Source organism: Saccopteryx bilineata, chromosome 7 (assembly GCF_036850765.1).
Source record: "Saccopteryx bilineata isolate mSacBil1 chromosome 7, mSacBil1_pri_phased_curated, whole genome shotgun sequence".
In the NCBI taxonomy this organism is placed as follows: domain Eukaryota; kingdom Metazoa; phylum Chordata; class Mammalia; order Chiroptera; family Emballonuridae; genus Saccopteryx; species Saccopteryx bilineata.
Genome location: NC_089496.1, coordinates 106,543,362 through 106,567,671, shown reverse-complemented (window position 1 = coordinate 106,567,671; position 24,310 = coordinate 106,543,362). Strand labels below are relative to the sequence as shown.

At 53.6% G+C, this 24,310-nt stretch overlaps 1 protein-coding gene across 23 annotated transcripts in view; it reads right to left on the bottom strand.

Annotated features, from left to right (window-relative positions):
* TACC2 (transforming acidic coiled-coil containing protein 2) overlaps positions 1-24,310 on the bottom strand; it is a 203,378-nt gene that overhangs the window by 41,882 nt on the left and 137,186 nt on the right. For all 23 annotated transcript variants that reach the window (XM_066239459.1, XM_066239467.1, XM_066239458.1 and 20 more), the window contains one exon: positions 7,374-7,510. In XM_066239459.1, the coding sequence (XP_066095556.1) occupies positions 7,374-7,510 (137 nt within the window). The remainder of the gene's footprint in view (positions 1-7,373; positions 7,511-24,310) is intronic.

The window sequence follows — 24,310 nt, the reverse complement described above, 5'->3', positions numbered from 1 at the left end:
CTCTGTCATCTCTCCTTCCAGCGCCGTCTGCCACACTCCTCTTTCTCCTCGTCTATTCTCTGTCCTTTCTCTGCTGCTTCCTCACAGCTCGTCCACACCCTCAGCTGCTGCTGGCCCAAGAATGCTTCATCATCTGCCAGCCCCATGAGGATCCGGCCAGCTTGGCCTTGGCTTGGCTACTCTGGGCTCTGCTTGCACCAGGTGGTGTCTTTCATGCATTTCTGAGTTCACAGCTGTCCTGGGCAGTCAAGGATGGCAGACAATGATTGGCCAGAAACCCAAACATGCGTCACTAGACAAAGGAGGGCAGACATCGCAAAGCGGGCTGCAGAAGGAGGGGCTGGAGAGTTGGCCCGTACACGATGTGGGATGGGAAGGAGTTGGTGTTGGCGCCCGCAAGAGTTCTGCCTCCCGCACCCATTGCCGGTACAGCTGCCGGGTAAAACACAGGGTGTTTGGTTAAATTTGAATCTCAGATAAGTAAATAGAATTTGTAGTATAAATACGTCCCCATGTCCCAATTCTCGGTTGTTTATCTGAGATTAGAACCTTTCTGGGCACCCCGATGGTTTTATGTGATGAATCTGGAAGACCCAGCCCTCAACCAGCCAATAAACAAGGTTTGGGAAAGGCTTGCTTCCACCCGAACCGGCTTCTCGCTGCGGATTTCTCTGCGAGCGATTCACGCTCATCGGTGCACACACTCATCGGTGCACACTCTCATCGGTGCACACGCTCATCGGTGCACACTCCCATCGGTGCACACGCTCATCGGTGCACACTCTCATCGGTGCACACGCTCATCGGTGCACACTCTCATCGGTGCACACTCCCATCGGTGCACACTCTCATCGGTGCACACTCCCATCGGTGCACACGCTCATCGGTGCACACTCCCATCGGTGCACACTCCCATCGGTGCACACTCCCATCGGTGCACACGCTCATCGGTGCACACTCTCATCGGTGCACACGCTCATCGGTGCACACTCTCATCGGTGCACACTCCCATCGGTGCACACGCTCATCGGTGCACACGCTCATCGGTGCACACTCTCATCGGTGCACACGCGCATCGGTGCACACTCTCATCGGTGCACATTCCCATCGGTGCACACGCTCATCGGTGCACACGCTCATCGGTGCACACTCTCATCGGTGCACACTCCCATCGGTGCACACTCTCATCGGTGCACACGCTCATCGGTGCACACTCCCATCGGTGCACACGCTCATCGGTGCACACGCTCATCGGTGCACACTCTCATCGGTGCACACGCTCATCGGTGCACACGCTCATCGGTGCACATTCCCATCGGTGCACACGCTCATCGGTGCACACGCTCATCGGTGCACACTCTCATCGGTGCACACGCTCATCGGTGCACACTCTCATCGGTGCACACTCCCATCGGTGCACACGCTCATCGGTGCACACTCCCATCGGTGCACACGCTCATCGGTGCACACGCTCATCGGTGCACACTCCCATCGGTGCACACTCTCATCGGTGCACACTCCCATCGGTGCACACGCTCATCGGTGCACACGCTCATCGGTGCACACTCTCATCGGTGCACATGCTCATCGGTGCACACTCTCATCGGTGCACACGCTCATCGGTGCACACGCTCATCGGTGCACACTCTCATCGGTGCACACGCTCATCGGTGCACACGCTCATCGGTGCACACTCTCATCGGTGCACACTCTCATCGGTGCACACGCTCATCGGTGCACACTCCAGGCCATGGGCACGTGCGTGGCATTTTCCCAGCTCTGATCCCAAGCCCATCTTCCTCCTGGAGCATTCGGCACAGACCCCAACAGAACCCATCTGCCCGAGAGACAACAACACGAGGAAACCTCAAGCCTCTGGAGTTCAGGGGCTGGCCTGACCTGTCCTTGTCCCTCCACCCCACCCCCAGCCCTCCCCCGACAGGCTGCACCTTGCCCTGCGGGCTCAGTCAAGCGCCTCTGGACCTGAGAGCACCTTCTGGAGGCACCGCTGCCAGCCAGTCCTGGTTTCAGACCTTCCCCTCCGTCCTGCACCCACTGCCGCCCCAGGCCCGACCGGAGCAGATGTCCTACAAGACGGGGCGCTTGATGGAAGCACCCCCCTCCCGCTCGCCTGTCTGCCAACTGACTGCTGCATCGTGTCGAAACACTCCTGCTTCCGGCCCGTCTCACAGAAAAGGGGTGCCTTCCCCCTGCTTCGGTCTAAAACTCTCTCCCTCTTTCCTCCAGGACCCGGCACCCTCCAGCACCCCACCCTCCCCTCAGCACTACCTGGTCTTCCTGCCCTGGTCACAGCACAGAGGGCGCAGAAGGACAGGGGACCCAGAGGACCGGGTGCTCCCAAGTGGGCCCCACAGGAAGGGGCAAGAGACCCAGCCAGTCCCATCGTTTCCGAACAAGGCCCACGGCCGTGGCCACCTGTTGGCTCCCAGGCCGAGCGCAGGCTGCGGCAGCTGGAGGAGGAAGCCTTCCGAGGCTCCTCAGAGGCCAGCGCTTCTGCCTGCATCACACCACAGTCAGCGGAGTCAGCTTACCCAGCTGCTCCGTTTTCCCCAGAAGAAAAGCTTCCGGCCTGCTTCACACAGCTCTCCTCTTTATTTAGAACCGACATTCCCTAATTAAATCATCGTGGTCCCAGACACTGAACCTCACTGCGGGGTTTCTTCACCTGGGCACTGTGGCCACGGCGGGCAGTTCTTTGGCCTGTTCATTGCAGGATGTTTAAGCAGCAGCCTTGACCCCTACCTGGTACGATGCCAGGAGAGCCTCCACCCCAGTTGTGACAACCAAAAATGTCTGTAGAAATTGCCAAATGTAGCCTTGGAAAGCAAAACACTGTCCCTGGTTGAGAACCGCTGTCTCACTGTGTGGTGACCAGAGAGGACTGCAGTGACATTCCAGGGCTGGGAGGGCCCTTCCACGCCCTCTTCAGAGGAAGCCTGAGGCAGGAGAGAGGGTCACTCCCATGCACAGCCCCCCACTTTCCAAAGCAAGCGTGGTCCAACTGGGTTCGCAGTCCACCCCCTGGATTTCCGGATGTCCAAACCCCATTTTTGCATGAAGACGGTTCATTCACTCTTTCCACGAGTGATCTAGGTGTCCCTATACTATACCTCAGCCCCGGGGGAACTGCTGTGGACAGAGGTAGGGAGGACAAGACCCCAGGTGGATCCATCCATGTCGACAGGCCCTCTACCTCGTGCACCTAAACCGTGTCAACCTGGACAACACCTGGCTCAGTCTGAGGACAAAATCAGCATCCTTGGTTCATCGTAGGCAAAGGTCCCCCAGAAGGTCCCCAGCTGCTCGGGCCACCATAACAAAGTAGCACAGACTGGGGCTGGAAGTCCCAGCTCGGAGTATTGACAGCTTTGGTTTCTCCTGCGGCCTCTCTCCTTGGCTTGCAGATGGCCCTCTTCCCTGTGTCCCCACATGGCCTGGTCTCTGTGGGAGCACAGCCCTGATGTCTCTTCCTTTTCCTACAGGGACAGCAGTGCTAGGGAATCAGGGCCCTACCTTGATGGCCCCGTTTACTCTTAAGCACCTCCTCAAAGGTCCCTCTCTACAAATACAGTCACGCTGGGGGGGGATTAGGGCTTCGACACATGATTATGGAGGAACACCCTGGAGTCCCCAACACCAGTGCTCGGCAATAAATCCCCAAGCTAGACAAAAAAGAAATGTGATTGAACGTCAGAGGGGATTCTGAGGAAAGAGAGAAAGCTAATAAGAGGTAACTAATGCCCCCCCCCCCCCGCCGACTGATGTCACCCGACTCTCTCCAAAGGTCCCATCTCTTACCCTTCTGGACTGTTTCTAACTGGAGCACTCACTATCAGCTGTGTTGGGGCTTCTCTCTCCCCTGCCTCCTGCTCTCCCCCTCTTTCCAGGAGCTCACTCTGATCAGGGACCCACAGACCCAAAGGACCAAAGGGGACAACCCAGGACACCCCCACACTCACGGACCACAGATTCTTACTCTAAAGCAGTTGAGCTTTAGGTAATCAAGGTATCCAGGGGAAAAGGACTTCCACACAGAGAGCACAGCTGTAATCGAAGTACATGACCAGTAACTATTGCAATCCATAGCGTTCATTCTCTTCTTACCTGAGTTGGAGATGAAAAATGCAAAGAACCTAGCACCGGCCTGGCACATGGCAGATGCTAAAATGAAGGCTGTTATTTCTGTGGCATTTAATTACGTCCTTCAGTGGCCCAACAGAGTTCTAATGAGACAACACTGTACAGCAGCAAGGCGTTCCGCTCACGGGACCGTGGACGGTCTGAGGGGGAGGGATCTCAGGGGTCTCACAGGTCGCACCCTCTTCATCTGACAGGTGACAAAACTGGGCTCAGATAAACTGTCCCCGGTCCGACCCAGACCAGGGCAGACAGATGGCAAGGCAAACCCCAGCAGCTCATCCACCCTCCATCTTGGGAAGCACAGGCTGGCAGGACCCAGGATAAGGTGACCAATTGTTTTATCAAACATTAAGTTTCGGCCCTAGCCGGTTGGCTCAGTGGTAGAGTGTCGGTCTGGTGTGCAGGAGTCCCGGGTTCAATTCCCGGCCAGGGCACACATGAGAAGCGCCCATCTGCTTCTCACCCCTCCCCCTCTCCTTCCTCTCTGTCTCTCTCTTCCCCTCCCACAGCCAAGGCTCCACTGGAGCAAAGTTGGCCCGGGCACTGAGGATGGCTCCATGGCCTCTGACTCAGGCGCTAGAATGGCCCTGGTTGCAACAGAGTAATGTCCCAGTGGGCAGAGCATCGCTCCCTGGTGGGCGTGCCAGGTGGATCCCGGTCGGGCGCATGCGGGAGTTTGTCTGACTGCCTCCCCATTTCCAACTTCAGAAAAATACAAAAAAAAAAAAAACACAAAAAAAGTTAAGTTTCCAGGAGGAATAGACTGTGTCTTTATTCACTGCCAAAGGTCTGGCCTATTGTTTCACATGGTTTTCTTGGTCCCGTGAGCAACGTCCTAGGCACTTTGCAGAGGAAAAGCAAACAACAGCTTTTCCTGTCTGCCCCTTTCTTTCCCACGGTTCCCAGAAGGAGGCTTTCTCCTCCTCCAGCCGCCCCCGCAAGTGAGTGTGCGGCCTTCTCATGCCTCGGTGATGTCCTGTGCCGTCTGCAGAAGGGACCAGCCGACTTTTCTAACAAGTGCAGCCAATCATCTGGGTCTTTGTCTAGCCCAAGCTGGGGCTTTCGGCGGCAGCCATAATCCCAATCGAAAGGGTTCTTATTGAATACTCCGCATATGTTGAGCCTCACTGTAGCTTCCCACGGAGAAGCGCCAAGTCCCCGTTCACAGAGGCCAACCGGGGGAACGTTCTGATCAAAACTTCCGAGGGATGAACGGCTGCAACCCCATCCGGACGGGGCTTCCTTCTTGCCCTGGATCATGCTCATTCTTTTACGAACTGCTGTCGGAAGAAAGAGGGGGGTCTTGTGCAAGTGCTGGTTTGTAAGAACGGAAAATGTTTTTGCTGTGTCCAAAGGGAAGCAAGGCAGAAGGAACAAGCACAGGCCCAAGAACAGAAGACAAGTGGCAAGACATCCCCGGAGGCGGTCAGGGTGCGTGGCTGGAAATCCCAGTGGCCGCGCGGCGGCATGTGTGCTCACAGCGACGAGCCCTCCGCACTCTCCTTGGCGCGTAGGGATGGACCCTACGCCATATCACGCTATCGTTTCTCTTCTCAATTCCTTTCTAAAGTTCCCCACACGTTTACAGGCATGCTCTTATAAGACCCACAAAAAAGGACAGTTTATTCTTAATCACATGTCTGACCTAAGGATTACAATGTAAGGCTGATTTTTTTAAAAATATTATAGGAAATAAATTTTTTATGTACTTTAGTATTTAAAAGAAAGTGGGGGTGCAAAAAGACTGAGAAATGTAAGCAGCCCTTCTGGTGTCTTTTTCAGAAAATCAAATCAATTCCAATGGTTCCGCCCTCAGAGCCTGGCACGCCCTCGGGCTCCGACACTCCGAGCCGATGAGCCGTGTGCGGACGAAAAGGAAGAATAGAAAACTGCATTTATTAGATACCAGCAAAGACATCGGCTTGCCCTAGAATCAATCCAACCTCTGCTTCCCCAGCACCGGGGAGCATTGTTTATTAGGAAAAAGTCTAGGTGTATCAACCGTTTCTAAAACAACAAACAGCCTGCTTGGACCAGGGCAGGTAAAATAAATTGCACCCATTCCTTTCCAAAACCAACATCCAAATCAATGAGTTATTTTATTTTACAGACCACCTGGCTCCCTGTCAGGGCGGGAGGGCAAACACAGGTCCCACCCTCAGCCTGCTCCTGTGTCTGCCAGCCAAGCTCCATCCCTCCCCTGGGGCGGAGCAGCCTGGGGCCCAGAGGGATGTGGAGGCTCTTGGGCCCAGGCCCAGCCTTGGGCAGATGGGCCAGAGAAGAGAGCTGGTCCCATCCATCCCAGGTATCAGAGCATGGTCCAGACGGAGTGTGGTTCTGCTGAGGTATGAGGACGTGGATCTCTCTGAAGTGCAGGGCCCAGCAACACTGTCCAGGTCTACCGTGGGCACCACCTGACCCCCCAACCAGACTTTGCAGCCATTTCCGACAGCCCCCACTTCCTTCCCGGCCTCACACTAAACGTGCATGCTAGAGGGGGTACCATCCCCGCTGGCGTAACCGGAGGAGGACGTGGGCAGAGAACGCCAGCCAGGTGGGCAGGCCAGCGGCGGGGAAATGAGATCTGTCCCACCCCCAGTTATCACCACATCTCAAAGGTACAGACAGAAGGGCCTGTATTTTAAGTCACACTAGGGAGAAAAGATGCGGGAAGGGGATAAGAAATCAGGTAACTCGAGGCCAATGCGGAATGAACGAGCCACCCATGCATGGCTTCAGCGACGTGGCCCTTTCTCCTCTCGCCCGCTAAGTCTCTTCGTTTCCCAGGTCCGCAGCGGCCCTGATCTCTGGTAAAAGTGCAGAATCACACGGGCTGTCCAGAACCAGGGCTCTTACAGGAGCAAGGGGCCGAAGGTTAGCATCTCAGACGGCACCAGAAACATCCAACACCCCCTGGCCCCACTCAAACCCGACTCTGGGCGCCAGGTGAAAGGTGCCTGGTGCCAAATGAGTGGTTTTCCCAGCAGCCCCCACCACACACAGCTGCAGAGTGGATACAGGACAGCCTGCTGCATCTGCTCACCCCCAGCTTCCCTCACAGGACACCCAACCCAGAGCTGAGCGGCCCCTGCAGCTGGGAACAGTGCAAGGATCTCAGAGACAGCCTCCCCCCTGGGGGTGGGGGCCCTCCTCCGGCCGCACCCCAGGAAGAGTTGCTGTGTCTCCCCAAGGCACACCTGGTTCTGGGTTACCTGGTTCTTCCGGGGAAGGTGGCGCGCTGACCTCAGGCTCTGGAATGACTTCTGGGGGTGGCGGGGGAGGGGCCGGTGGAGCTTTGACAGGGGTCGTCGACTCTGGGGTCTCAAACGCTTCTTCAGAGTCAGAACTCCTGATGGAGAGAGAGAGGGAGACGCACAAGGTTAGGCAGGGGCCAGGGGCCAGGGCTGCTGAGCAGCGTGCCACCTCCTGACCCCCATCCCCAGTGGAATCAGGTTCGCTGCCCCACTGAACGGTTTGGGGACAGGCGCGAGGGGAGACATTTTGCAGCACGGTTCCCAAGAGCGAATCTCATCAGCTTTGTGCCCAAATGACAGATTCCGTGATCCTAGCGCTACCCGAAGCACATCTCTGGCCTCAGAGTCAAACCCACACACAGCGGCATCTTTCCATCAACTTCCACACACGTTATCCGGGGTCTATGCAAGCTGACATGGAGGTGTTCCAGAGGTCACTGCTCGCTGCCGCGGTCCCAGCCCACCCACAGGACCCCCGCTCCGTGAATCTCAGTGGCGTTCAGCCGCACCCCACCCCGCCCCTCATTCTCTCCTAGGGTTCTCATCACTGGTCACTGCGGCTTTATTCTCTCCGATCGTGCCAATTCGCTTTCTCCTCTACTGAGCTGAAAGGAAGGGCGGGAGGGCGGCTGGGGAATCAGCACCTGCACGCCTAAATCAGGAGGCAACGGATAAACACCTGCTGAATAACTGAGTGAGTGAGTGAGTGAGCAAATGAAGGAATGAAACGGAAGCCAGTCAGCTGGAGGACGTGCCAGGACAAGACACAGAGCGCAGCCCGCTGGGATCCCCACTCCCCCAGCACGAACATGACCCTCGCTGCTCTTCAGGGAGGGCTGCTCTGGGGGAAGGCTCTTCACTTAGAAAAGGGACCAAAATCCCATCCAGTGAACGCCCCATCCGGTAACAAGGGGAGGCCGCTCACTACACTAAAGCCTTGTCCCGGGCTCAAGAAAACCTAGGGCAGACAGCCCTTCTCCGTCACCTTCCTTCTGCTGGGGACTCAGTCAGAGAAAAAAAATGACTTCCCCCCACTCAAGTCACTCAGCCAGGCACATGTCCTCCGGCCAGAAGGCAGCTCCTCACTGGGCCAAGAGGCCCAGGTGTCCACGGTCCTGACCCCACCCTGCTCTGAGGGTGCCAGAGGGTGAGAAGCATCACTGGGGCTGAGTCCCATCTCTCTTTGTATTTTAAATAGACCAAAAGCCCATGTATTCATTTGCAACAAGGGAGGTCATTTTTGAGAGGGTAACTACTTGGAATTGATTGCTGCTGGCGCAAGTGACCCAGCGGGCGATTCTGGGTGAAGGTGTATAGTCCAGGGGGTGACATATCAGAGGCCCAACTCCCACAGGGCCAAAGGACCACTGACCCCGGCAGAGGTCAGCATCTTCCAAAGACCAGCAGCCAGCCTGCACAGAGACCGGGAACCAACCAACCCCTCCAGTCAGCCAGCACTGAAAACAGGAGCTGTTTGGTGAGTCCGTCTCCAAAAAACCTACATTGATGTTGTTTTTACAACTTGTCAGCGACTCACTTCATTGGTGCCAAAGTCGCCCCCCCATAACTCCTCCAAGGACCTTGGCTCCTCCAACCAGCCACAAACCCCTCCAGGGATCCCCCCAAAATGAACAGAAACATCAGAGAGCTGCTTTTGACAGGATCCCAAGAGCCGAAGCCTACAAACTATCAAATTTCATCGAGTAAAGACTTAATTCACGCAAACCCGACAGGGGCCATGCTGACTTTTTAGAGACAGACATTAACATGAAAGGGCTTGGCTTTTGTCTAGGGGGAGAAGTTAAATCCACACTTGGACAACAGATCTAGATGCTCGAAGTTTTGCAGAATCTGCAAAACAGTACGAAATACACACATGCATGCGCGTGCACGCGCGCGCGCACGCGCACACACACACACACACACACAAGAAAGTTACACAACTGAGCATCAGAGAGGTACAAGAGTTTAGACCTGCCTGGTGGGCCCAGGTGTGGCCCCGGCCCCCAGCGCTGCACGCATCAGGAGACGTGGACAAAAAAGCACAGAGCTAACCTACCTCTTTCCAGGGCTTCCCTGAAGGACCAGCAGGCTGGTCTCCCCACTGCTGGTCACCGCCGTCCACATCCACTGGGCCCATTCCACCGGGGGCCACATCCTCCAGGAGGTAAAGGCCATCTCTACCTTCTGTCCTCCCTCCCAGTTCCCCTTCTAACTCCCTTTTTGGGATCTCCGAGATCTCAGCCTCTTCCGGAGGTCACCAAAAAGTCAGCTGCACGGGTGCCGTGAGCTTCCCCGGCGTCCGGCAGAGACCCGCAGGGAGAGATGCCCACAGCCCCTGCATCCCTGGTGATGTGTGGCTTTCGAGGACAAAGGGCCCCTGCTCTCTCCCGACAGCACAAGCTAGCGACAGGGAGGGCCGGATGCTCATGGGTTCGAGCAGCTGAATTCCAATGAGGTCTCTCCTGTTGCAGCTGCCCAGCCCGCACACCTGCTCAGAAGGGACTGCCATTCACTGCTGCCCTGCATGGGAGGCAGGGTGTGAGGAGGGGCAGGGCACATCAAGCCCCTGTTTACTATGAACTATTTATTCTACATCAAACACCGGGGGCTACCACGGACCACGAGAACGGCATTCACACTCTCTCCCAGGAGCGGGGAACAAGTTAATTAGAGGAGGTGGATGGCAGCTTTTTTAATTAGCTCTTCCCCACCCCCTCTTCGGTTTCCCAGGGGGCTCAAAAACCTTTCCAAGAGCAGGGATTTCTGCAGTCCACCAACAAAGAGCCTGTACATAAAAAATAAAGCAGCATTTTACGGTCTCAATGCATAAAAGCAGTTCCCAACGGCTGCTGGATGTTTTCTCCACGATTTAGAAAACAAAACTAAACTAAAGGACAAGAAATTCTTCTGTTAAGGCTCCACGCACTCTCAAAACGAAAGAAAAGGAAATTAATTTGCCATGAAGATGGATCAGAAAAGAGAAATGTGCCCCCACAGTCTGCTAAGATGTCTCTAAATTGTGGGGAAACATATTCACCAGGATATGCATACACTGTGTTCTCTATGTAAGTGAGTATGCAAATACAATGGAAATATATGTATCAATCTCGTGTAAAGACATTACTCGTAATGGCCAGACATGAAATATGGTGAGTTCCGTTCCCAGCATGGAGAAAGCATTATCCCAGCTATCACGCACGTGTTCAAGTTTTTGTTGTGCCTCAGCCACTGGATTCGACCCACCTGCACACTTCTCCATAATCTTCGCAAACATCCTGACTGCTGGAGCAGACCCATCGCACAGATGCTGCAAACCATGGCTTAGGGAGGCCCCCTGCTGGGCCCGAGGCCACCCAGTTAGTCAGCAGGGGAAGCAGGGCTCAGACCTAGAGCTGCCTGCCTCTAAGAGCTGTGCCCATTTCGCTACATCAGTGGCTTTCCAAACGTCTTTAGCAACAGAACGATGTTTCCCGATGACTCTTACGTGAAATTCCTATCCATGGAGAAGAGAAGCACTTCCTTTATTTTATAAGCTCAGTTTATACCGTATTCCTATTATAAAGTCCATCACTGACAACAACTCAGCCATCTGGATGAATTCACAGATCTGCCCTAAGGGTTGCAGCAGTGTAACCTGCTGCCTTCTCTCCTGGTTGCCAGGAAGAGTGCTGATCCAGACCACTGAGTACTGTAAGCACTGTAAAGTGCCTGCTTTTTTTAACAGCTTGACTTTTGATGGTGGGATATTCTTTAATTAAGGGGACAGAGCTGGAGAGCTGAGCTACCTAACCGTCCAAAACCAAGTTAATCTATCAGCACAAGGCAACATGCTGGTGTATCCAACACCACACAGCATGTTGTGGAGAAGAGAAATGGAAACGTGTAATTCTGAGTGTGGACAGACTGCGCAGGCCACTGAAACCCAACCCTGCCAAGCTCCCCAGGTGTGTGTTAGTGAAGTTTTAAGTTGTTGTGCTTTTTTTCCCAAAAAATATTTTCTTGGAGCCTGACCAGGCAGTGAAGCAGTGGGTAGAGCGTTGGACTGGGATGCAGAGGAACCAGGTTCGAGACCCCGAGGTCACCAGCTTGAGCGCAGGCTCATCTGATTTGAGCACAGCTCACCAGCTTGAACCCAAGGTCGCTGGCTTGAGCAAGGGGTCACTCGGTCTGCTATAGACCCCTGGTCAAGGTCCATATGAGAAAGCAATCAACGAACAACTAAGGAGCCACAATGAAAAATTGATGCTTTTCACCTCTCTCCCTTCCTGACGGTCTGTCCCTATCTGTTCCTCTCTGTCTCTGTCACAAAAAAGAAAAAAATTTTCTTGGATTTCAGATAACCTCTATAGAGCTCTGAAAGCCCACCAAGCATAATCTGAAAACCCTTGCTCTGCACGATGAGGAACCCAGTCCCTGCATTAGATGACACGCAGCACCAACACAGAGCGCCTTGTGGAAACTGTCCCTAAAGCCAGACAGCTTGCTGGCAACATGTAGAATCCAATGCTTTTGGTTTGGTTTAATAAATATTTTCATGTTTTACTTTTAGGAACTACAACAACAAATAGTGTAAGATCAGCACCCGCACACAAATATGTACATTAAATATAATTAGTATGGTATAATATGTAATATAGTAAAGTTAGTGTAATATAGTATAGTGTAATATTAAATAGTATAAAATAGGCCCTGGACAGTTGGCTCAGTGGTAGAGCGTCAGCCCCGCGTGTGCATGTCCCGGGTTTGATTCCTAGTCACGGCACACAGGAGAAGTGCCCATCTGCTTCTCCACTCCTTCCCCTCACACTTCTCTCTCTCTCTTTCCCTCCCACAGCTATGGCTTGATTGGAGTAAGCTGGCCCAGGGCATGGAGGATGGCTCCATGGCCTCCACCCTAGGCACTAATAACAGCTCAGTTGCTGAGCAACAGAGCAACACCCCAGATAGGCAAAGCATTGCCCCAGTGGGCTTGCCTGGTGGATATCAGTCAGGGCACATGCAGGAGTCTATCTCTCTGCCTCCCCTCCTCTCACTGAATTAAAAAAAAGAAGAAGAAGAAGAAGAAAAGAAAAAAAGAATAGAATAAAATATATTAAAGAGTTAGTGTATGAGAGTAAAGTTAGTATAATGTAATATACATACACTTATATACACAAATGTGTGCGTGAATGTGTATACATAAAACATAAATATCTTTTAATAGATACGATAAATGTAGTTTTCCAGCATATCATTAAATGGTTACATTTGCTCAAGTATTACTGTAGGAGAAAATTCAAGGGCTTAGGATAAAGAATTTCAGAAACCATAGATTCTTCCAACTTTGAAGCTGGAAAAAAATGCACAGATCATTTCCTACTCCAACGCACTCATACAGTTTTTTTACACAGGCGCAAGCACTGAGGCCGGGGGGCTGCAGGGACTTCCCAAGCTCAGGCACATTCACGGGCAGGGCACCCACAGAGCCAAGCCTGCCTTCATTAAACACTGCCTCCAGATAAGACCCTTTGGTTCTAAATACAATGCCCCTGCCCACCTTGGAAATCTCAAGTTACCTACACACAAATGTTACCTGATTATCAAGAAATAGCTGTTCTTAAGCCATGCTAAAAAGAGACTTTTATGTGCATATCATTTCTAGATCCATATTCCTCAGCATTGCAGTTGGCAGCTCCCAAGGTGAAGTAATCTGAGGGTGGAGGTTCTTGAGACCACCCACCAAGAATGAAGACGCAGTGCAAACCTAGAGGTGGGGGCTCCCCTTGACGTAAGCCCCACCCTCTGAGCTCCTGAGCAAGAAGAGCAAGCGAGCTACCCAATCGGAATGAAGGCCTTCTTTCCACCTCCTTCCATTTGAGGATGCAACCCAGGGGAAGGTGCTGGTACTGACTCAAAGCCCTGCATCAGGCCAAAGACCATCTGCTGTCCCGAAGAGACAGGGAGACCGCCCAGCAAGGAAGCTGTGCTCTCAGCAGATCACACCGTCTCACTCGTCCCTTTGTCTAACGTGAGTCGGGGTTTGACAGATGTGTTAATAAGCAGATGTGTCTGAAACTGCTGTGCACTGAATTCTAGTCATCAAAATATTCTTCTTCAGATAATCCTGTCTATAAAAACTGTCTCTTCTACACACACACACACACACACACACCCTTCCTGCCTAAAACAAAAGATGGACCAGATAATTTTTTCGGGTTTATTGCAAAAGGTCTTTCCCTTTTACTTGTCCATCTTGCATATAGAAAAGGAATTTTCCCTGCAATATCACTCCTCAGTATTTAGGTCAGGCGTAGTCAACCTTTTTATACCTACCGCCCACTTTTGTATCTCTGTTAGTAGTAAAATTTTCTAACCGCCCAGTGGTTCCACAGTAATGGTGATTTATAAAGTAGAGTTACAGCAAGTTAAAGCATATAATAATATTACTTACCAAGTACTTTATGTCAGATTTTCGCTAAGTTTGGCAGAATAAATCTTTATAAAACAACTTACTATAGTTAAATCTATCTTTTTATTTATACTTTGGTTGCTCCACTACCGCCCACCATGAAAGCTGGAACACCACCTAGTGGGCGGTAGGGACCAGGTTGACTACCACTGATTTAGGTGAAGGGAGTGCATGATTTCAACACAACCAAGGACTCAGAACCCACAGTCAAGTTCTCTTCCACAAACACAGAGCCAGCCCCGGGCAGGCCAGGCTGCCAGAATTCTCCAAGCTGACCCCTAGGGACCATCCAAGCAGATGATGTCAAGTATCACAAGATTCCTCGTGTCAGTCAGGTGTATAAGGCAGGTCCCATTTTCCTATTCAAGGAGCTGTCCCGTGGCGGCCATGCTGAAATGTCAGCTGGGTTCAGAAGGGCAGTGGTCATTGGCATCCTGGCCACCACTAGGCTAGGCTGCACCCTCAGGAAGAGAGGTGGCATGGTGAGGACACAAGAAAGAGCACACAGATGGAGGTGACCACAGACCTGGTGACAGCCAGCTGTATACTGAATGTCACTGTGAGAAACGGAATGACTCCAGATAACTGGAGTGAAAATGGAATTTACTGAAAGGCTTGGTGGCGGAGGAAGCAGACGGAGACGGCGGGCATCTGCTTGACTGAGTCATCTTGAGTAGTGTGCCCATCTATTAGGGGACTTAGGGGGGGGCGGCATTACCCCAAAAGCCAATCAGAAGGTGGGATGGAGGGTGGGTAATCCACAAACAGCAAATATCTAACCAGAGCATCCTCCCAGCTACATTGTCACTCATTACAACTGTGTGGTCTCAGCCAAGTCACTTGATCTCCTGGGCCCTCCGATGGTTTCTCCAATAAGCCAGGACGATATGAAACACGGGTGTGGGTTTGCCTTGGCACAGGGAGGGTGCAGGCTCACACAGGGCAGGGCCCAACCACACCTGTGGGGAAACCAGGAGCCTTCCCAGATCTGCTCAGCGATTTCTCCCAAATCTCAACCAGACTCAGGGCCCCAAGAATGGAACGAAGCTGGGATCAGATGAGCTGCATTCTGTCCAGGGTGTCACAGTAGAAGGGAAGGAGCTGACAAGGAGTCTGAAGAAGCATGGCAGCTGAAACGCAGCCCTGTCCCTCTGTGCAGCCACCCGGGGCTGCTGGCTCCAGGGCTACCTGGAGGGGCGCAGAGAGGCTGCCTCCAGATGCTCCCTTCGCCTGTGAGAGGCATCCACCCTGGACCCGAGGCTCACATTCCACACTCACTGAGCGTCCTTCTGATTCCAAGGTGGTTTCCCGCCAGGTACCGAGGTGCCAGGAGAGAGGCGTCCCAACCAGGAACCGTGAACCCCACAACTGCTCACCTTAGCCAGCGTTTTCCACCTAGCACCTCAGAGCTTCCTCGGCCACCCTCCTGTCTGACCCTCACAACGGGAGAGGCACGCGGGTAACATTCCACGACACTGGCAGCAGAATCTGTCCCCGGCCGGGCACCTGGGCAGCTGACAGACAGGTCAACCCCGCTCGCAGGAAGCCTGTGTTCTCCTGGGAGTGGAGGATGAGAACCCAGAGAGCCCGGGGCTCAGAGCCACACAGGGGCCGAGACACAGTGCGAGACCACGTGTCTTCCGTCCCTCGTGGTAACCCAAGCGCCCTGTGCCCTAGAGGTTGACAGGCGGGACTCATTTGCAACCAGTCTTTAGTACATCTGGGGTTTCCAGGGCATTCTCACCTCCAGAGAGAGGGTCAGATGGAGTTTCTGCAGCTGGATCCATGACCCCCCGAGAGGCAGGGTCGGGCAGGACACCAGGCTAGCGCGGTCTCCCACCCTCTGCCCCCTTCACTCCCTCTCCCACGCCCTCATTTAACCCAGTGGGTGCACGAGTGTCGGGCACACCATCCAAACTACAAAAACTTTAGAACCACAGGGAGGGATGTGGGTGGGGGGGGTGAGGTTTTGGGCTGCCCCGACCTCTGGGAGCTGCCAAGTGCCCTCCGAAGGACCAGCAGGTGGGCCGTGAGTTCTGTGACCATCACTGATTTGCATCCTGAGCAAAGGGCGATACCATCAGACGGTCAAGGGAGGTTGAACTGCTGCTGCATCTTCCAGCAGACCCTCAGAGGCCACGGGGTTCCGCTCAGCAGGGAGCAGGGCGAGTCCTGGCTCCGCGTTCTTCATGTCTAACGCGTCCTCACCGAAGCGCCATCTGTCTGTCTCTGCCTAATTCTGTGTGTCTCTGGATCTGTCTCAGCTTCTCTGAGAATGCGCCTGCCTCTCCTCTCCACATGTGCGCGCGTGCGTGTGGGTGTGCGTGTGTGTGCGCGTGCGTGCGTGTGCGTGTTGCACCCCTTTGCTTCTCGGTTTCTCCATTTCCCCCTCTAGCCAAAAAGTGGGGGCACACTTGGAAGCTGCCCAGCTAATTTGAATCCTGCTCTTTCCATCAATAATTAAAGCTCATGTGTTTGACTTTATAAATCGTCATAGTTTTGCCTTTAAATTGGTCCTTTAGAGTCTCGCAAATTATTATTAATAACAGCAATCAGGAAAGGTTTTCAAGGCTCTTGCCGCGCAGACACTGACACCACCCCCACACACACACTCATCTCTTCACAACCTTTCCCTCCCCATAAACACACCTCCGGGGCACACTGGAAAGTCCCAGGTTCTGACACAGACATGCACACTTTAGATATGGATTGTAACTAGCTTGCTAAAACGTGAGCAGCCCCGAAAGTGTCATGAGCATCTTGTGAGATCCAAGCAGCTGGGATGTTCGTCTGGGCATCATGCCCTCCTGCTGAGACCGCCGACCTTGACCGAGGCCGTGGGAGACCCCGAAGCTCTGCCCTGCCTGACTGAGAGAGCAATGCTTTGGGGCGGGTTTAGTTTTTGTTCTATTTCACTTACTGGGACTGCTTGGTGCCCCACCCAGAGCCCGTGCCCAGCCAGCACCTCCCACAGCCGGCTCAGCACCAACCAAAGACAGATCCTCCGACAACCTTCCCAGCTCTGCAGAATAAGCAAGCGGCAGTGCACGGTCCACTATTGTGCGTAGACGTGAAACGCGCAACCCTGCACGTGGGTGGGTTGGCTAGAACGCTTTAGTAAAATGTCTGAAATTTAGAAAGTTTTAAAAGCCCATTTGCTACCACTGTCTGCAAAACAGTGCTTTTGTACAATGAAGAAGGTGGCCCTAAATCTGTCGTTCCTTTCCTTCCAATCTCTGGGCACGGTAAGGAGGACAGGAGGGCTTGTCCCCAGCATGCTGGGGGCGGGAGGAAGTCCTATCCCACACCTCGGCAATGTGCTGTCTCTCCCGCCCGGCCTGCTCCGCTGTCTGTTCCCGCCGCTCTCTTGCATAATGCGGCCTCGCCGACTCAGTCTTTGGCCCGCGTATTAGAAATTCTAAACGGGTCAAGTCCGAATTAACACACCTTCTTCATGGATAACATACAAATTACACGGTTCTGCTAAGAAAACAGCACGTTGTTTACCGAATATGGAAATGAGTATGGACAGATGTAGTTCCAAAATTCATGCTCTGCCTTGAAGGTGGGTTTCACTGCATCCCTGGGCCTCAGTTTCCCCATCTATGCAGTGGGTACTGGCAGGTGGCAGTACCAGCAAAGGCATGGGGTTGCTTTGACAGCTGAATTTATGTCTGTCAAGTAACTTGCACAATGCCCGGCAGTTAGAAGGCATTTGTCCTCTCTCTAACCCTTCCAGTGTTAAACTCTACAACCGAGACTGTTGTACCCTTCAGCTCAACCTCATCAGAGAAACACAAAGTATCGGCATAGCTTCTTTAAAGCTCCCTGTAGTCAGGGGGCAGCTGTACCAGTGATTCATGAGTTTACAGAGTGATGAGAGGAAAAAAATGTGATTTTCTTGGTCTTCCCACACATTCAACACCCCTTAAACACACACACACACACACACACACACACACACACACACACACAGAGCTAAAACGGCTGTGGGCGAGAAATTGTAAAATTAAGCAGTAAACTTCAAGGGACTATTTGCTGAATCAATTTGCAGCCACGCAGAGAGAAGCTGTGACCAGCAAGACCCAAGTGCTGACATGACAGGGTCTGTCCTGGGCTCTGGGTGCACAGGGGGCTTCCCTAGAAGCAGCCAGTTGTCACAGAGCCAGGGAGAGATGGCTGCAGGCAGAGATCACACACGGAGAGCTGAGGTGGACAGAGCTTGCTGAGCACAAGGAATGGGCGTCAGGCTCCCGTGGAGAACGGACGTGGACGAGGAGGAGAAAGTCAGCAGGAGGAGCTGGGACATCATTATGCCGGGGGAAGGACTAAGCCCGATTTATGTTGTTGAAAAGATCATTGTGGCCCTGGCCGGTTGGCTCAGTGGTAGAGCGTCGGCCTGGCGTGCAAGAGTCCCAGGTTCGATTCCCAGCCAGGGCACACAGGAGAAGCGTCCATCTGCATCTCCACCCCTCCCCTTCTCCTTCCTCTCTCTCTCTTCCCCTCCCGCAGCCAAGGCCCCATTGGAGCAAAGTTTGCCCAGGTGCTAGAATGGCTCTGATTGCAGCAGAGCGACGCCCCAGATGGGCAGAGCATCGCCCCCTGGTGGGCGTGCCGGGTGGATCCCGGTCGGGCGCATGCGGGAGTCTGTCTGACTGCCTCCCCGTTTCCAGCTTCAGAAAAAATAAAAGAATAAAAAGAAAGAAAAGATCATTGTGACCCTCTGAGAAGGGCCTCCCTTTCCCCCTCAGACAGTCTTCACCCCAGGACTCGGCAGCCGTGCCTCTGAATGAAAGGAGCGGGGAGAGAGAAGGGGAAGATGTGGGCACTCAGAGCGAGGGGCTCCGGGGTGAGCTCGCCTGGCCCATCGCTGCGTCTCCCAGGCTTTCCGCTTGAGCGCCATCCGGGTCCCATGAGGGAAAACACGGACTTGCTTCCTGACAGGTGGACCCACGGGAGACACGGGGCTCGGGGGCCTTGCTCTTTCGTTTCCCCAGAGAGCTCACAGCGCCCTCGCTGTCCCCAGCGCCTGGAGCTCCACAGGAGCCTTGGTGGAGTGCGGAGGGCCACACCTGACTCTGGCACCTGGACGCCCCCACCTCCATACACTGTCTCCTAACTCCACGTGCATGTAACTGCAACCTGGCAGCCCCAGTGTCCTTGTCCTGCTGCGCAGGACACCTTTCACCTCGGAGCTGTCCACGCGCTGGGCCGTCATCCCAGTTTTCCTCCAGCCCTGGGCACAGGCACCCGCTCTGCCGAATCGCACCTGCAGCCGCAGCGGCCTGCCCTCTGTTCCAGCTCCTGCCCAGTGAGAACGCTTCCCTGCAACCCTTCCGTCCCAGCCGCCCTCCTGCTCTGTGAACTTCGCTCTAAGTCAGCGGTCCCCAAACCCCGGGCCGCGGACCGGTACTGGTCCCTGGGCCATTTGGTACCGGTCCGCAGAGAAAGAATAAATAACTTACATTATTTCCGTTTTATTTATACTTAAGTCTGAACGATGTTTTATTTTTAAAAAATGACCAGATTCCCTCTGTTACATCCATCTAAGACTCACTCTTGACGCTTGTCTCGGTCACGTGATACATTTATCCATCCCACCCTAAAGGCCAGTCCGTGAAAACATTTTCTGACATTAAACCGGTCTGTGGCCCAAAAAAGGTTGGAGACCACTGCTCTAAGTCATTCCTGACACATCAGTCCAACCAGCGCTCTCGGCAGCTCTGATCAGCACAGCCACTTACAAGGCCATATGTTTTTCAGGGGTGGGAGGGGAATATATATTGTCTACACATATAGTGGGATATTAAATAAAATGACATTGTATTTTCCCCTTAGGACGAGCCGTGGGCACTGGGCATATGTCGCCTCGTCCCCTGTGGAACAGCCCGCTCCCCTGGTGAGCAGTGTCTTCTGCGCAAAACCATTATCCGTATGAGAGTGGAGGGACTGAAGTTCTTTATTATTAACCAGGGAGGAGCACAAGGGAAAATTTCAGGAAAGCCAATTTCCAAACAATAGTAAAACAAGAAGACAAGCTCTGAATGCTAATAAGGATCCAATTAAAAGAATGAGGCCGCCCAATCTCATTGGGCTACAGATTTGGAAACTCGGAATGAGAGAGGTTCAACTTAAGTGCGCGAGACAGAAAGAAACAAAGAACAAAGGTGGGCTTTCTCTCCTTTTTATCCCCCTGAACACAAATCTAATCTGATCACAAGGCTCCCTTTTTAACTCCATCAAAGCCCCCCAACTGTTGTTTAAACTCCTTAAGAGGAACCTTTCAAGATTAGCCCCCCCCCCCCCCGCTATTTCGGGTTCCACACCCCATCTGCACACCCTGTGTGCCACCTACTCAGGCCAAGTCCTATACCCTGCCTGTGCCACCCCCTCCAGGACCTTCCTGGCCCCTCTGAACTCGCTCCTGCAACTCCCTCCACCTGGTGTGCCTTCCTGCCCAGCAGATACCTGTTCTCCTTTCTAGGCTCATCTGAAGTGTCACTTCCTCCATGCAGCCCTCCGGTGCTGTATCTCCATTGCTTCACCTCCACTGAATGCTGAGGTCTTCACCCCATGCCTGTAACACCCATGTTCATGGTTCGGGTGCATGGCACTGGCCTCCCCCATAAGCCCGTTAGCTCTCTGCAAGCCAGGGTGCACCTGCTGTATCCTCTTTGCCCCAATCCTCACGTGCAGCCACCATTCTGCCACTTGGGCCTGGTGGAGCTTACAGCTTGACTGCTCCAAGTGCATCGAATATTTTTACAAATAAAAGATTACATCTGGATATGGGGGAGAGATTTCCCAGAGTCTGGAGAGTTGGGCAATTCATACCGTCTCCAGCAAAGCTTCTGGCTCCCTTCAGGCGCCATGCCAGGCATTCAAGCCCTGAGTTTTGGTGGTTGGGAGGTCACATTTGGAGAAGCAGGATAAACTGTATCCAAGAAATTACTAATATGATATACTATAAAAATTTTGAGCCCAGACTGCAAACTGTGAGCCCGGGAGAGTGAGCACAAAGAACAGAAACTATGTTATTAAAGAAACCGCCTCTGCCCAGGCTGGGTTCCCAGGTTTAGGGCCTTCTTTTCCACTTCATAGGCACTCAGGGGTTTTCTTGTTAGAAACAGTTGAACTGAGTGATACTAATGTATCCTTTTGTGCAATGTATCAGTATTTCAGGGTTTTCTTCACCAGAGTTGTCTAGGAGTTATGTTATATTAAAAAAAAAAGAACCCACACAAGCATATTTTCTTTTCTTTTCTTTTTTTTTTTTCTGAAGCTGGAAACGAGGAGAGACAGTCAGACAGACTCCCGCATGCGCCGACCGGGATCCACCCGGCACGCCCACCAGGGGCTCCGCTCTGCCCACCAGGGGGCGATGCTCTGCCCCTCCGGGGCGTTGCTCTGCCGCGACCAGAGCCACTCTAGCATCTGGGGCAGAGGCCAAGGAGCCATCCCCAGCACCCGGGCCATCTTTGCTCCAATGGAGCCTTGGCTGCGGGAGGGGAAGAGAAAGACAGAGAGGAAGGGGGGGGGGTGGAGAAGCAAATGGGCACTTCTCCTATGTGCCCTGGCCGGGAATCGAACCCGGGTCCCCTGCACGCCAGACCAACGCTCTACCGCTGAGCCAACCGGCCAGGGCCACAAGCATATTTTCTAAACATACTATGTAACATTTCTTCTCCAGAGTCCCCAAATACCAGTATGCATTCTCTTTCTGGTGTGCAGAATCCTTCTCCAACAGAGAGGGGATGGGGTGTGAAACCCATGTCACTGATGTCATAACTGAGGCTGGGGAAGCCGACCATCCCAAGTGCAGAGGGAGCCGGCAATGCCATGTGCCCAGGAACCCAGGACAGGCTGGCACTGAGCTAGGTCCACTAATGTTTTTAAAGGAATATCTGACAATTCTGCACAGTTCTTAACAGTGGAGATGGGCTGGTTACCGCTGATCTAGGCATAGTCTTCCCTCTTTTATCTAGGGAGTGGCAGCCTCTCTGGTCCAAATAAAATATGCATGGACCCCTTTCACCAGTCCGAAAGACACTGAGGAAACAGAGGACTTCCGGTCGGGAGGAAGAACCCAAGCATGGCCCACTGAGCCACGGGCAGGACCACGGCAACAGCGACAGACTCACGCAGGGAAGGCAGACACGAGAGAAAATGCAGAGGGGAGAGGGCTCTGCTGGCCGCAGCCTGTGCTTAGCCCCCTGTCCTCTGTCCTGTCCCCTGAGCAGGCCCCTGGTGACCACAGGGCCAAGACTCAGTGCTGCAGTGGCCTTCGAGTCTGGGGCAGCCTCAGGACTGGGCAGTCTGGCCGAGTGGTCAGAACTACGCCTGGGAGAGGCGTGTGGTCCACAGGGCTGGTGTGCACACTCTCTCCCCTCAACCGTTACCAGAACAGTCAGACGTGAGGGACAAGAGCCAAGACAGCTCTACTACTGAAGCCCTGCTCTCCCCGCACTCACGGACAGCGCCGAGGCACTGACTCGCCAGAGTACACCTTTCCCGTCTTACCTGGAGCTCCTCCCACTGACCCACCTGTATCTGTGTCCAGAGCCCCAGCCTCTAGGCTCCAGGAAAACACTGCTAGAAGCTTCCAGCCATGCGTGACTCCTCCTGCCGACTGCCATCCCTGGGTCTCAGGTCACCTCCCTCAAGCTTTGCCTTGGTACCTAAGGATACTACAGGTGCCAAGACACCCAAGGGTTTTCCCAGGAGCAGGCCAGCCTCCACGTTAGGGAGATGACACAGGCTGAGCTCAGAAAGGCAGTGTGTAGACCAACTTAGGGCCAGGGCCCGGAGCACGGCTCTCCTCTGGTCCCCTCACCTCCCCAGCTTGGATCTAGGTCCCTGCGGACACCCCAGGCTACACTTGGAAAACCCCAGCAGCTGACCACCCACCAGACACGGCAGGAGGCTAGCGAGGGGCAGCCCCAGGAATCCGGGAGTAAATCACCTGCCGCAGGTCCAAGAAGATTACTCTAAGAGCCACAATCTCGGATGCTGTGGGTTTTTCAGGGCCCCCCCAAGTTTTCTTTGGAGGGGTGGGTCCTCTTTTTCTAAATCCATCCTGGCAATTATCCCTGGAAAAATCCCATTATTCACAGGAGACAGAGTCCCTCTTTTCTTTGAGTCAGTTTGAATTGTCTCTTCCCCGAACCCCACTGGAAACAGAAGGTGCAGAAGGTGCTAGCGAGGGCCACAGGCAAAGCCCATCTGAAAAGAAACATACTCAGGCTGGAGTGAGCAGGGTTAGGGTTAGGGACCCTGGTCAGCCCCCGGCCCCCCACAGGCCAGTTGCCTCTTGCACACACTCTAAGTGACTCTGCTCCTTCCTTCTCTCCCAAGAGCAGAGTTCCTGCAAGACTGATGCTGAGTGATGACCCTTACCCCACCCCACCCCACCCCCAGCAGCCCTGCCTTCCGAGAGAGCGTCTTCAGGGTCACTGTTTTCCTCGCCTGGACCATTAAAGAAATCAACAGTCACAGATCCTCTTCTGACCCAGGCTGGGCTGGGAAACTGCGCGCACAGCCTACATGTGCACAGATGTTTTCCCTGAAGTAAAGCCGCCTCTTCTGCCTTCTTCCTGGAGGGAAAATACTTCCAGACCATTCTAGGAGTGTCCCTTTAATGTAGAACAATGAACAATTAGCAGCTCCCAGCAGGGCCCTCCTAGACCCAGACTGCGTCTGAAGTTCCAGAGGGACCAGCTCTGGTCCCCATTAAAGCCTGGGCTTGCACGGGAAAGCTGCAGGAGGCTCGCTCCTCTTGGGTGGGCGCCCGCCAACAGGTTGGCAACTGCCACCGTGGGACTGTCCCCCAGCAGGGACAAAGAGCAGCCCCGCCCTCTAACAGATGTCAAGCTTCAACCCAACAAATGGCAGCGTGTCTTCAGCCACTCCCAACCAGAGGACGAACGGTATAAATGCCCGCCTTCCTTAGACACTGACCACTAGAACATCTGGGGAAATGGGCGGAGTCGGAACCAAAGACCACACGTTAGGGCAAAGGCACAGCTATGACCCAAGGGAAGGCCTGACCCGAGGACCCATCTTCTCGGTCATCTCTGTCCCCTAATGAACTGTCTACCACACATCCTCAGGAGAGAGAATCTGCAGTCTAAGCTATTTCACTGCCCCAGGGGGAAGCTTACCAAATGATATGGTCCATCTAAAAAGATGTATTTTGGGCAAACTGGAAGTTAAAGTAAAATGATAAAATAACTACCTGACTCGCTCTGAATAATGGCTGGCAGGAAAGGCCTGAGTGATATTTGACAAATGATGTGTTTGTGGGATTTAAAATAATGTTCTGTTACGAAAAAGCCCTCTGTGTTGTCCAAGGTCCTGACGGGCCCAGCTGGGAGGTTCTCAGGCTCTGAGACACCACGGAACCCCGGCATCCGCGAAGCTGGGATGCTGATGGCGAAACGGCCCA